Source organism: Arachis hypogaea, chromosome 3, assembly GCF_003086295.3.
Source record: "Arachis hypogaea cultivar Tifrunner chromosome 3, arahy.Tifrunner.gnm2.J5K5, whole genome shotgun sequence".
NCBI lineage: Eukaryota > Viridiplantae > Streptophyta > Magnoliopsida > Fabales > Fabaceae > Arachis > Arachis hypogaea.
The window spans coordinates 136,189,712-136,202,073 of record NC_092038.1 but is presented as its reverse complement, the minus strand read 5'-3'; the positions used below and the strand labels follow the sequence as shown (position 1 = coordinate 136,202,073).

At 35.0% G+C, this 12,362-nt stretch overlaps 2 protein-coding genes across 2 annotated transcripts; one reads left to right on the top strand and one right to left on the bottom strand.

The window, feature by feature from the left end:
* The first annotated feature begins 1,624 nt into the window (after positions 1 to 1,624).
* Positions 1,625 to 5,188, top strand: LOC112734192 (adagio protein 3). Its single transcript, XM_025783417.3, has 2 exons — positions 1,625 to 2,460; positions 3,341 to 5,188. Exons 1-2 carry the CDS (start codon positions 2,177 to 2,179, stop codon positions 4,944 to 4,946), a joined length of 1,890 nt encoding a protein of 629 aa, XP_025639202.1. The 5' UTR covers positions 1,625 to 2,176; the 3' UTR covers positions 4,947 to 5,188.
* Positions 5,189 to 5,624: 436 nt separating this feature from the next.
* On the bottom strand, positions 5,625 to 12,019 carry LOC112734193 (phragmoplastin DRP1C). The gene is made up of 16 exons (XM_025783418.3): positions 11,540 to 12,019; positions 11,391 to 11,454; positions 11,142 to 11,246; positions 10,599 to 10,700; positions 10,206 to 10,256; positions 10,043 to 10,104; positions 9,265 to 9,355; positions 9,052 to 9,116; positions 8,764 to 8,958; positions 8,524 to 8,643; positions 8,356 to 8,426; positions 7,962 to 8,187; positions 7,318 to 7,368; positions 6,788 to 7,061; positions 6,496 to 6,635; positions 5,625 to 5,992 (listed from the first exon to the last, which is right to left on the bottom strand). The coding sequence occupies exons 1-16, from the start codon at positions 11,669 to 11,671 to the stop codon at positions 5,864 to 5,866; spliced, it is 1,878 nt and encodes a 625-aa protein (XP_025639203.1). The 5' UTR covers positions 11,672 to 12,019; the 3' UTR covers positions 5,625 to 5,863.
* Between the last annotated feature and the right edge of the window lie 343 nt (positions 12,020 to 12,362).

Genomic DNA, 12,362 nt, shown 5'->3' with positions numbered 1-12,362 from the left:
TCAAATTTCAATAATTATTTTATTATTAGTATTTTTATCCGTAATATTATTATGGGAATATAAATCTTTTAAAATTACATCGATTCTGGTATTATAGATTATGACATAGAAAATTTATAGCATTAAACTATTTTTATAAAATAGTCGTAAGGGACAAAAGTCTTCGTCGGCTAAGAAGACCAGAGTGTTAAACAAAATTAAATAATAAGTTTTTTTAGTTATTATTTTTAAATAAAAGAGTTTATTTTTTTATTTAATTTTCACATTCGTTATCTAAAATTTGAAAGAATTTAACGTGTATATTTTTATATTTAATTAGATATTAAGTTTATTGTACAAATAGAAATAATTAATTTTTATGCTTGCTATTGAAAAATAATATTTTTTATATATATAAAAATATAATTAGATATTAACATAAAAAAATTTATATTGATAGTCATAAAATTAACTTATTTTTTTAAAACAATTGAATCTTAATTTTAACTTTTAATCACAACATTAGTATTTTTTTAAAATTATATGTAATAAATATTTAAAAGAAAAGAAGTGAAAATATATATTAAAAAGATAAGCAATACAAATTTAAAATTAAATAAAAAATATGTATATAATAATATTTTTTATTTAAATTATATTATGTTGTTAATTTTATTTTTTATAGAACATAAAAGTAGAGAAAAATAAAGAATGAGAGAAATGAGAGAAAAAGATAAAGAAGAAGAATGAGAGAGGGAGTTTGTTAATTTTGGAAGTTAAGAAAATTTTTTATTTTAATTGTAATGAAAATATCTGGTGACACATTTTGATTCGTCAAATTACTAATATAAAATATGAATTATAAATTATATATAGAGTGGGAAGGATAAAGAGAAACAGAAAAAAAGAGAGAGGTAGATAAGAAAATATAAGAAGGATGTTTACTAATTTTAGAGGAAAATATTTTCTCTAAATTTTAATAAGAGGGTGTCATGTGACACATTTTAGTTATTAAATTAGTTAGTAATATATAAATATAATATATAATATAGCTATATTTCAATTTTAGTATTTCAATTTTAATTTTAATTTAATTTAAATACAAATAGAGAATGTTATGTTGTATATTTTGATTGTTGAATTCGTAATTAGTCATTGATAATGATATATAAGAGAGATAGAGTGAGTGAAGAAATGAGAGAGATAGAGAAAGGAAGAGAGAAGAGGAGAGAGTTCTTTAATTTTGGAGGGAAATATTTGATTTCAATTGTAATGAGAGAGTGACATGTAGCACATTTTGACCTTAAAATTAGAGATATATAATAGATAATAGATTTTAATTTTAATTTTATTTAAATACAAATAGAGAATATTATGTTGTATATTTTGATTGTCAAATTCGTAATTAGTTTTGACAATGATATATAAGAGAAATAGAGTGAGTGAAGAAATAAGAGAGATAGAGAAAGAAAGAGAGAAGAGGGGAGAGTTCCTTAATTTTGAAAGGAAAAATTTAATTTCAATTACAATAAGAAAGTGACATATGACACATTTTGATCTTAAAATTAGAGATATATAATAGATTTGTAATACATATAATACATGGAACATGATATTAATATTAAAGTTTAGGAAAGTTTTACATGTGGATTGGTATGCCTGACTTTGAGAGAATGGACTATGATATTTGGGCATGACACATTGACACGAAGAGAAGCTAAACAATGTGCCTTGTCCATTCCCATAAACCCAGGCGCAGGAGAATGAAGGTGTTAAACACGCGCTTCCAAGGGAATCAGAAATAGAAAAGGCACCGTACCTATCGAAAACTAATGTCCATGTTAGTTGCCGATAAACACACATTACCCGCCAAACACACAAAAATATCTTCCTCCCACCCCTGTGACGTGGCAGCTTTTTGGTGGGAATTCACTCGCAGATATTTTCTCTCGAAATATCATGGGGACAAGTGTTACCCACGTTGACTCCATTCCCTTTATCATTTGCCCCTCTTTTTCTCATCAAATTACAATCACTACCCTTTAGGGTATCCCGCAATTCGGTGTTGGAAGAGGGGTATTTGTGTCAGAAGAGTCCAACAACCTTAATTCCTTATTAATATTACTATTATTGTTATTATTGTCAGAGAACAGAGCTGAAGAGAAAGAAACTGTGGGAGTTTGCACAAGAGAGAAAGATGGCGATGGCGAAAGAGAAAGAGGAGGATGAAGAGCACAACCACAACGGTGGGAAGAGGCTGAAATGCACGAGGAACGAAGGGAAGGAGGATGATGCAGTTGTTGCAATTGGAGAAGACGAGAGTGAGCTTCCTTTGAAGCCAGGGATCTTCTTCTACCCAGCAACACCAACCTCCTTTGTTGTTTGTGATGCGCTTGAACCTGATTTCCCCATCATCTATGTCAACAAGGTCTTTGAAATCTTCACCGGCTATCGTGCTGATGAGGCTCTCGGTCGAAACTGGTGAGATATTTTTTATTCTTTTTATTTCCCTTTTCTTTTTATACGTTCTTCTGGGGAAATTAATAGATGAGAAAATGTTGGGTTTCCTTGATTTGTGAAGTTAGCAACTCTGCACGATTAAATTTTTATAATTGGTGATGAAATGATTCCAGATCTATGCTAAATTTAGATGCTTTCAAACTACATTCTCAATGAATTCCTTCTTTTGATTCCCCTAGCATCCTTCTCAGGTTCTTATTGACAAATACATCTTCTTTTGTTACTCAATAGCTGTGATCTGACTAGTTTTCTTAACGTTTCCGGTTAAATTTTTCTATGAAATTCAGTGGTTGTTTGTTAGCCTGAAACATTCAGAACTGAAGTTTATAACTGTTCAAGTTGTGGAAAACGTGAAACCTTTTTGCTGAAATCTTTGAAAACTTGTACTATGGAGATGAGTAGAAATTTCTATCAAATGTGGAGAGAAATTTATTATTCATAATTACTTGGTTAGTATGCATGATTATACCTTTTGTTTGACAGAACAAGATATCTTTGGACTTACAATTTATGATCTCAACTGTTTGTGCTTGTGAGTCATCCGCCTGTGAAAAGGAATTGTAGTGGAGGAGGAGATGGATTAAAGATGTGACTTCTTCATTGTATCAATGCTAAGGAAGCTAGCATGCCAGAGTTCATGTTCGATTCACTCGATCCTGTTCAGCTTTGTTTCCTGACAGGAGAGTTTGAGCTCTGGGTTGTATATTTGGTTTTCTTTTACATACTTTGTCCATTTCCAACCTCATTACCTTAGTTAACAGATATGGCTTCAAATTAAACTGATTTGTGTCACTTCAAGAATATTGTCCCTATACTAACTCTGGAATTTGTTTTGTTTCAGTCGGTTCTTGCAGTTCAGAGATCCTCGAGCTCAGAGGCGGCACCCATTGGTGGATCCTGTTGTTGTGTCTGAGATTAGAAGATGCCTTGAGGAAGGTATTGAGTTCCAAGGTGAACTTCTGAATTTCCGAAAGGATGGTACTCCTTTGGTGAATAGACTCAGACTTGCACCAATTCATGATGATGATGGAACTGTGACACACGTAATAGGTATCCAACTATTTTCTGAAGCAAATATAGATCTGAACCGCGTCTCATACCCCGTCTTCAAAAAGACATGCAATCAAGATTTCGATAAGACTGGTAAATTCCCTCCTAAGAGTGGACAAACATTGTACAGTCAGCACCAAGAGCTGTGTGGCATTCTTCAGCTTTCTGATGAAGTCTTAGCTCACAACATTTTGTCACGTTTGACACCAAGGGACGTCGCATCCATCGGGTCTGTATGCAGGAGGATCCGCCAACTGACAAAGAATGAGCATGTCAGGAAGATGGTGTGTCAAAATGTGTGGGGAAAAGAAGTCACTGGTACCTTGGAATTGATGACCAAGAAGTTAGGATGGGGTCGTCTAACACGGGAACTTACTACTCTTGAGGCAGTTTGTTGGAGAAAACTGACAGTTGGAGGAGCAGTGGAACCTTCACGCTGCAATTTCAGCGCTTGCGCCGCAGGGAATCGTCTTGTACTGTTTGGAGGTGAAGGAGTAGATATGCAACCTATGGATGACACTTTTGTGCTAAATCTTGATGCTAAAAATCCAGAGTGGCGCAGGGTTAGCGTGAAATCATCCCCACCAGGAAGATGGGGCCACACACTCTCTTGCTTAAATGGTTCTTGGTTGGTGGTTTTTGGTGGATGTGGTAGGCAAGGATTGCTCAATGATGTGTTTGTCCTTGATTTGGATGCTCAACAGCCAACATGGAGGGAGGTCTGCGGTGGAACCCCACCACTTCCAAGATCTTGGCACAGTTCTTGCACAATCGAAGGGTCAAAATTGGTTGTCTCTGGTGGGTGCACAGACGCTGGGGTTCTTCTTAGTGACACGTATCTATTGGACCTTACAACCGGTAATCCAACATGGAGAGAGATTCCAACATCATGGGCGCCACCTCCTCGTTTGGGGCACTCACTGTCAGTCTATGGGAGGACAAAGATTCTTATGTTTGGTGGACTTGCCAAGAGTGGACACTTGCGCTTAAGATCAGGGGAGGCTTACACCATTGATCTAGAAGATGAACAACCACACTGGAGACAACTAGAATACAGTGCCTTCACTGGAGTAGCTAGTCAAAGTGCTGTGGTTCCTCCTCCTCGGCTAGATCATGTTGCTGTCAGCATGCCTTGCGGAAGAATAATTGTTTTTGGAGGTTCCATTGCAGGTCTTCACTCACCGTCTCAACTCTTTCTGTTGGATCCGGCTGAGGAGAAGCCTTCATATAGGATCCTCAATGTTCCTGGGCAACCACCTAAATTTGCTTGGGGTCATAGCACTTGTGTGGTCGGAGGAACAAGGGTTTTGGTGCTGGGCGGACATACTGGAGAGGAGTGGATACTGAACGAGTTGCATGAATTATGCTTGGCAAGTCGACAGGATTCTGACCTGTGATGAGTTGCCTAACTGAATGCCTGGACCAAATTATCCCAAGACAACATTTAGGTCACTGAAAGGGTTTTGTTGGGTTTCCTTTCTGCCTCTAGCAGCAGCTTGGTTTTGTTTACAAACTATTTTATGAATGTTGTATGGAATGTCTATTAGTATTAATACTGTTTTTGAATTATATATATAATATATGATCCACTCCAGCTCCTATAGTGTCGATGACACTTGGGAACCTTTGTACATCAAAAGAGTTGATGGTTCTCCCCCTTTAACAAATAGTTTTCATATAAGTAATTCTTTTGTTTTATTAATGCTTGTGTAATCTATATTAGCGAACCAAGCAAGAGAGAAGCAAAGGAAATGAATAAACACAATGATGTTCCGATGGGCGATGGCTCACGGTATCTGTTATTTATGTTATTTATAGATTTATAAAGGAATTTAACATAAAAGTTTATTATAAAAGTATTTACTAAAATATTCATATTTAATAATTGATTTATACTTTAAATGTTTTATTATTTGTGTAGAAGAAAAAAATAAAAAAATGTTTGCTAAATATTACATGAAATGTCCAAAATGAAAGATATATTAAATAAAAAAAAAAATACTCGTTTTTCAAGTGACATTATGAACACTGAACAGGAGCATGGAGGGAGTAAAAATCAGAATGGCCAAGAAAACTAGAAAAGCTAAGTTAATTAAATCGTTGGTCTTGTAACATCACACAATACAAATCAAGCTTTATACAAATGGGGCAAAAGAATTATATGCAAGTGCAAACACCTCTTGCTGAACCGTAGACTTCTTTGAGTTTGATTTAAAAAAAAAAGAATAATAATAATGAAATCATAAAATCTATGACAAATCTTCCTTATAGTAGCATCTGTAGCAAAAAATAAAAATAAAAAAAATTAAGATCTTCATGATTTCCAGGCCACGGAATCAATGTCATCCCTAGCTTGCTTGTACAATTCAAGCCTTTTAGCAAGTTGATTTCTCTTTTCCATCAGAGCTGGATCTTCATCCAACATGGCGCCCAATTTCTCTTTCTGTAAAAATAGCGCGCACACATTGTTATAAAATCTCATCCGTATAACGCTTTCATCAGTTCTAAGCTAACTATCGAATGAAATTCCTAGTAGTTAACAGGGGGCCACTACGAAGACACTTGGTTTATTAGGATTTAGGACAACTACACACCGACGCAGCCACATCATTGATGTAATTACCCGTCCTTGTCTTTAGTAACGTAAGACTTAATCCGAGTACCAACATTATAGTTAGATATAACGCATTGAATAAGTTAACTCATCCAAGACCAGCAAATTGCAACTCATCGTTGTCCATACCATGAAACAAAAAATTTTTTTTTTTTAGAAAAAGGTAGAAATTCCGCGTAAGGTGGCAAAACTTTAATCAAACATAAAAATCATACCTCCTTCTTCCCAACTTGAACATAAAAGTAGTTAAACAAAAAAAAATTTATTTTTTTAGAAAAAGGTAGAAATTCCGCGTAAGGTGGCAAAACTTTAATCAAACATAAAAATCATACCTCCTTCTTCCCAACTTGAACATAAAAGTAGTTAAGCAATGATCTCTTGGCCTCTCTAACTTGACAATATACCACGGCCTTTGGTATAGAATTCTTAAGTGAATCGCAAACCATGTTGATATAGGCATTAACATTTGATCCTGAAACAAGAAGCATTTGATATTAAGACCAGTAGAACGTTGGAGCAGAAGTCAAGACAATATTAAAACTGTATATCTATCCAAAAGTGATCCCAAACATAAAACTGATATCCATCAATTATTAGTATGAAGACTTGTGGAAACTTAGGTACCAATCTTCCGGAGGTGATAGTCAGGATTGTCCATTGCGGGATTGGGAGCATTACGTTCACTCCGATCATTCTTATCATTACGATTTGAATTTGGCGCATTTGGACCCCTTTCTCCTTCTAGATGAATCTTCCTGAAAAATTCTACTGTTAGATAGCTAGACTCCATATCAACCAATCGTATAACTGTCTTCCTGCTTTCTTCGCGAAATCTTTCCAAAGCTTCGTTTGCAGCAGTTGCTATATCATTTGCAAGTGTCGGAAATCTTTTTAATTCCTGCATGATATGAAGTAGTTAATCTAAGTTCTCTTCTTTCGTGTCTGCCACAAAAGAATAAGCCTTAATTCCCACCAAATCCCTAGTGACGTTTGGGGTACTGTTCACAGATCTGGAACAGCACCTACAGAAATTACATGCATTACAAGCACTTGAACATCCACTAATTTTCTAAATTATAAAAGCTGGTCCAGCTTGCACGTGAATATTTGGAAACATGAATTGTCCGAGTATATCTACTTAAAAGATGTCGTACCTCAGTTTCAGAAATTGACTTCCGTACAAGTTCCTTCAAAACGAAGTGTACCTGAGATAGCAGAATAAAAGTGTATAACTTCTGATGAAAAGAACATAATAATACTAAGCAATTTGTTCCAAAAAAGACAGCAAGAACAAATGTTTGTTACAAAAAACTAGATATGGAAAACCATTGCTTGTGGAGTAACATGTAAAAAGAGAATAAAAAACACAGGTTAAGGTTGATATTTGATATATTGAGCTCTACTAAAAATAGGTAGATGAAAGCTGCTTTCAAAGTTATGGTTTTCAAATAAAAAGGCAATGGAGATACAGCCTGGAAAATTATCTACGATCATAATTAAAAAAAGAAAGGAAAAAAAATTGGCAGCAGAACATTTACAGCATAGAGATGCAATGGTTACAAGGAGATAAGGCATTCTTTAGGGGGAAAAAAAGTGATATGTTTTAAGTGAAAGGCATCTAAAGAGTGAAAGTATTTCATATCAAGATCTAGTGATTCCGTTTAGCAGTTCATATCAATAACTGATAACTCCATCAGTAATACAGATCAACAAACAGAAACCATTCACGGTAGCCAAACCAGAACCAAAACAAACAAACTACTATTGAATAATATAATAATAAGGACAAGAAGATTACGGCATCCACAGAGGCTTCAGCTGGGCCTTTGAAATAGCCAATAGACCCTTCAATGAGTCTTCTATAACCCTGCTCTGGGGCAATCAGATGGGGCTGATACCCATCAGCTTCAGTGACAACTCTCTGGACATTTTTCAAGGCGAGATGACGATCGAATGGAAGTTTTTTTAAAGCAGCTGGTAATTGATTATCAAAAACTCCATATATCCGGTCTCCACCAGGACGTCTGAAATAGTATTTTGTTTACTACATAAAATTAATTCCTCCAAAAAAAAAATTAACTGTACGTATAAAGAAAAAGAAAAATAGATGCATCAAATTCTTTGGTGAGGAAAGAAAAAGTGGTGTTCTACAAGCTGAGGCTATAATCTAAGAATGGCAATTAGTCACGTACCCTCCGTCCAGGTGTTCCTTAAATACTTTGTCAAACGCACGACACATCTCTAAAATAGTGTATAGTTGGGCCTGCAAAAATGAGAAAACAGCTTAGTACAAGCAGAACCAAGTAATTTCAAGTTTCAAATCTAATAAAACTGATTTCAGCATAGAACCAAGTTCTGACCCCTGAGTCCACAGCAATGGGTCTGCCTATACGATCCAACTCTGCATTAAGCTCGTCTATCGTCTTATTTATTAAGGCAATGATACTGGGGATCTTCTGTCTGATAACTTGCTCCAAATGCTAAGCCATAAAAGCCAGTGAAGAGAAAGAAAAGAAAATTACTAATCATAGGATGAATTTATCACAATCAGAATGTTAAATAAAAAGCATGAATAAATTACAAATTACTGAAGAGCATACCTGAGATAGAAGCTTAGCTAGATACTCTGAGCCCATTTTATGTGCCAAATGTCCATATTCAGGACTTGTCTCAAAATACTCACGCTCCTTCCTACGAGCAGCAATCATGTCAACATTTCTATTAATATCCGCTTGTGAACGGTTCACAATTCCAACCCATGGATGCTGCAGTCTGTATTGCCTTCCCTCAAGGACCTTCAAGATACACATAAAGAAAACCCATTGTTTTGAAATTATGCACTCGGTAATAAACTGAAGATAGCCATGAGGTTGTTAGAGAAATCATACATCAACGGCATTAGTTCCTTTATCCATAAGATCAAGTTTGGTAACCACTCCAAATGTCCGTTCACCTGAAACAAAAAAATATAAAATAAAGTATTTTATTTTATTTTTTCTAAATCGGTGGCATATTGATATACAGCAGAAAAAGAAATGAAAAATTCAATGGAAGACATGCAGTCTACCCTTGGAATTCCTTCCAACAAAAACCAGTCATACCTGATGGATCAACTTCTCTAGCAATTTTTATAGCATCTGAAGTGGCAATATCTTGATTTGCAGGAGAGATAGCCAAGATAATGCAATTTGGCTATACAATCAAATAACTTAATTAGAAAGTTTATCAGAAAGCTAGTTCAGTGTGCTTCAAATGTGATAAACAGAATGAGAACTAAAAATCATTTTCAATTGCCATTAACTATGAAATTGGGTGAGCGTTAATCCTTCAGTTACATTGTCCATTTTCTTCAACCTTGAGACATCTTTTCTTAAATTCTAACATCAAAGTTCAAGCTAGACAACATGCAGATAAGTGGAGATCAGGTCAACACTTAACAGTGAACTTATGGCTGATCATGAACAAATGGTAATGATGATTAATATATACACGGGAGTACTTGTAAAAATGAATAAAAAAAATACGAAAACATTTGTGTGGAGAGCGAACCCACACTTTCTCTATTAATCGAAAAGGAATAGATAGCTATATGGAACAATATTGCACGAATAAAAAGAATGATGACCATTAAGTGGTGTGTTATTTGATATGGGTTTACATTATATGGAACCGGATTTCTCCTTTATGGCCTTTCAGTTAGTTAAGTTCTTTACATCATGCTTATTTTACTTTAATGGTGGTCCAATATATGTAGCCATATCCACCTAATATGACAAAGCTTAATTTTTTACCCTTTATTCTCTTCATATCATGAAAAAATAATTAGTTTAAGTGTATCTGACTACTGCATACTTATTTAAATCAAAAGTGTAATTTTACCTTCTCAACATACGAACGGACCATGTTTTCAATATCTTGAACAATAGTGTCTGGTTGTCCCTCTGTGAAAGAAGACAAGCTTATGTTATGCATCAGAGATTCTCATGTGTATTTTCAGAATAGCACTCTGCATAAGATTACTTAAAATTATGTTGAGGTTTACCTACTGCAACCTTTGTCAACCCAGGAAGATCTATAAGGGTTAAGTTTACAACTGCAGGCAAAGCCACAGAAAGTTAACCACAGAAACAAACTGACGAGAAATTTAGCAGAGGTACATACGAATAATGTATTGAGACTACTCTAGATATATGAGCTTTGCAGGCAACTTAAAAGAAATAAAGCAGAAGCAAAAGAATAAAGGACTGTTCCGCTACTCTAGAAAAGATAACCTTGCATTATTTGAACCCTAAATCACCATTCATCCCCACAATCAAATGTTCAATGACAAGGTGTGAAATGGTAAGGGAAGAAAGAAAGGTACATACAGAACAATTTGACAAATTATAAGGCCTGTATAAAATTACATCCATCAATTGATAAGCAAACAACTTACCATGTGGCGAATAAATGCTGAGTTGAATTGGAATGTTAGAAATTTGTTTCGTCTTCCCGGTTATGCGATCTGTTTCATCTGAAATTTCCTTCCTCACAGCAGCTGCAAGGTCATAAAGTAACGTAAGACATTAAAGTAGTTGTGAAGTTACAACATTGTCACGCCAGGTTAACCACACTGAAAAATAATGGACACAGACAAACACCATAATTCTACATGCTAAAGGAGACCCATAAGAGTCCAAATTTCAACAACAAACATAGCTTCGCTCCCAAGACATATAGTCCATGATGCCAAAATGACTGACACCGAAAGTTCTGCTACAAGTGTTTAAATCTATTGCTTTCCATGCGGGGAATGCATTCTCCATTGAACTCAATTTAAGCCTAGTTCAATATACAGCCTACTTGAATTTGGCTTATTAATATTAAACTAAAAATTAACTTAAGATTATACAGGCATACATGATTTTTGTTAGCTAGAGACCATTGCATGTGAAGCTGAAACAGAAACGGGAAATCTGTAGTTAGAAAATTCAGTTACCGAAGTCAGTGAATCTCTTTCGCGGTAAGTGAAGAAACTCGGCGTATTCCTGGCCATCCTCTGTCTTATGAAGTTGCAGCACCAGCGGTCTCCGCGTAACAATACCTTTGATTATGCAAAATGAACAAAAAGTATCACTAAATCTATTCATTTGCATTTCAGATTTCACAGTTGAGCATGGCGTCGTTAACATATACTCATATCTTCCAAATCAAAATGGTAATGATAGAGGAAAGTGAGGAATAATACCAGATCCGCGAGGTAGGAAATCTCTACCGACCACGCTTTCCAACACTGAGGATTTCCCTGAACTCTGATATTCCACAAAACAGTGACAGAATGAAAAGATGAGATGAGATCGGAAAAGGAGAAGTTGAAGCTGAAGTTGATGAAGGTACCTGTCCTCCGACGACGGCGACGGAGGGAAGAGCCTCCCAGAGGGACATGCCCTCGCCGCCGTGATCTCCGAGCACCGTGCAGGCCCGCTGGATCTTATTGATAAGACCGATCAAGCTCGTCATGGTCGCCATTTTGGATCCAAACGAATAAGATTGCGGATCTGAGTATGCGAATGATGAAAGAGAAGGAGGAAGCTACTTGGTTTGTTTTTGTTGGTTCCACGTTAGATTCAAATCAATGAATGAATGTGTTCAGATGCAGAATGGAGAATGTGCTGTGCATCCAGAACCAAAAACAAACCAATAGCCAATGAAGAAGAAACCAAACTAAACCATATTATATTGTAAGATTATTTTATTATTTTTATTTATATTTATTATAAAATCCTTGTATATTTGGCCAATGGGGCAAACAGTCACTTCAAATTTGAAAAGCGAGTTAGTTCCATAGTCATTTTTCAACATCCTTATGACTCTGACAAACCAAGTAGAAATTCTTTCATTTGTATTTATGTGGGTCGTGTATTTTTCTATCAATTTTTTTTAAATAAAAGTAGTAATATAATTTTAAGTTTTTAACCACCTTCTCTGTAATAGCAAATTTCTTTAACACTATGTTTGGATGTTTAATGGAAAATGAGAGAAAAGAAAATAAATGAAAAAAAAATGAGAGGAAATAAAATGAGAAAAAAAGTGAATTTTTTTATATGTTGTTTGGACGAAGAGAGAATAGAAGGAAAGAAAATAAGAAGAAAATATGGATAAAGAGAAAATTACTTTATTATCCTTATATATATTAATTCCACGTAGTGAGTTAAGAATT

What these genes read in the sequence shown, in the direction of transcription:
- LOC112734192 (XM_025783417.3), top strand. Translation starts at nt 2,177, where the DNA reads ATGGCGATGGCGAAAGAGAAAGAGGAGGATGAAGAGCACAACCACAAC. An exon ending in GAGGCTCTCGGTCGAAACTG is followed by an intron (nt 2,461 to 3,340) that starts GTGAGATATTTT and finishes GTTTTGTTTCAG; the next exon opens with TCGGTTCTTGCAGTTCAGAG.
- LOC112734193 (XM_025783418.3), bottom strand. Translation starts at nt 11,671, where the DNA reads ATGGCGACCATGACGAGCTTGATCGGTCTTATCAATAAGATCCAGCGG. An exon ending in CAGCATTTATTCGCCACATG is followed by an intron (nt 10,257 to 10,598) that starts GTAAGTTGTTTG and finishes CTTTGCCTGCAG; the next exon opens with TTGTAAACTTAACCCTTATA. An exon ending in CTATCACCTCCGGAAGATTG is followed by an intron (nt 6,636 to 6,787) that starts GTACCTAAGTTT and finishes TTCTTGTTTCAG; the next exon opens with GATCAAATGTTAATGCCTAT.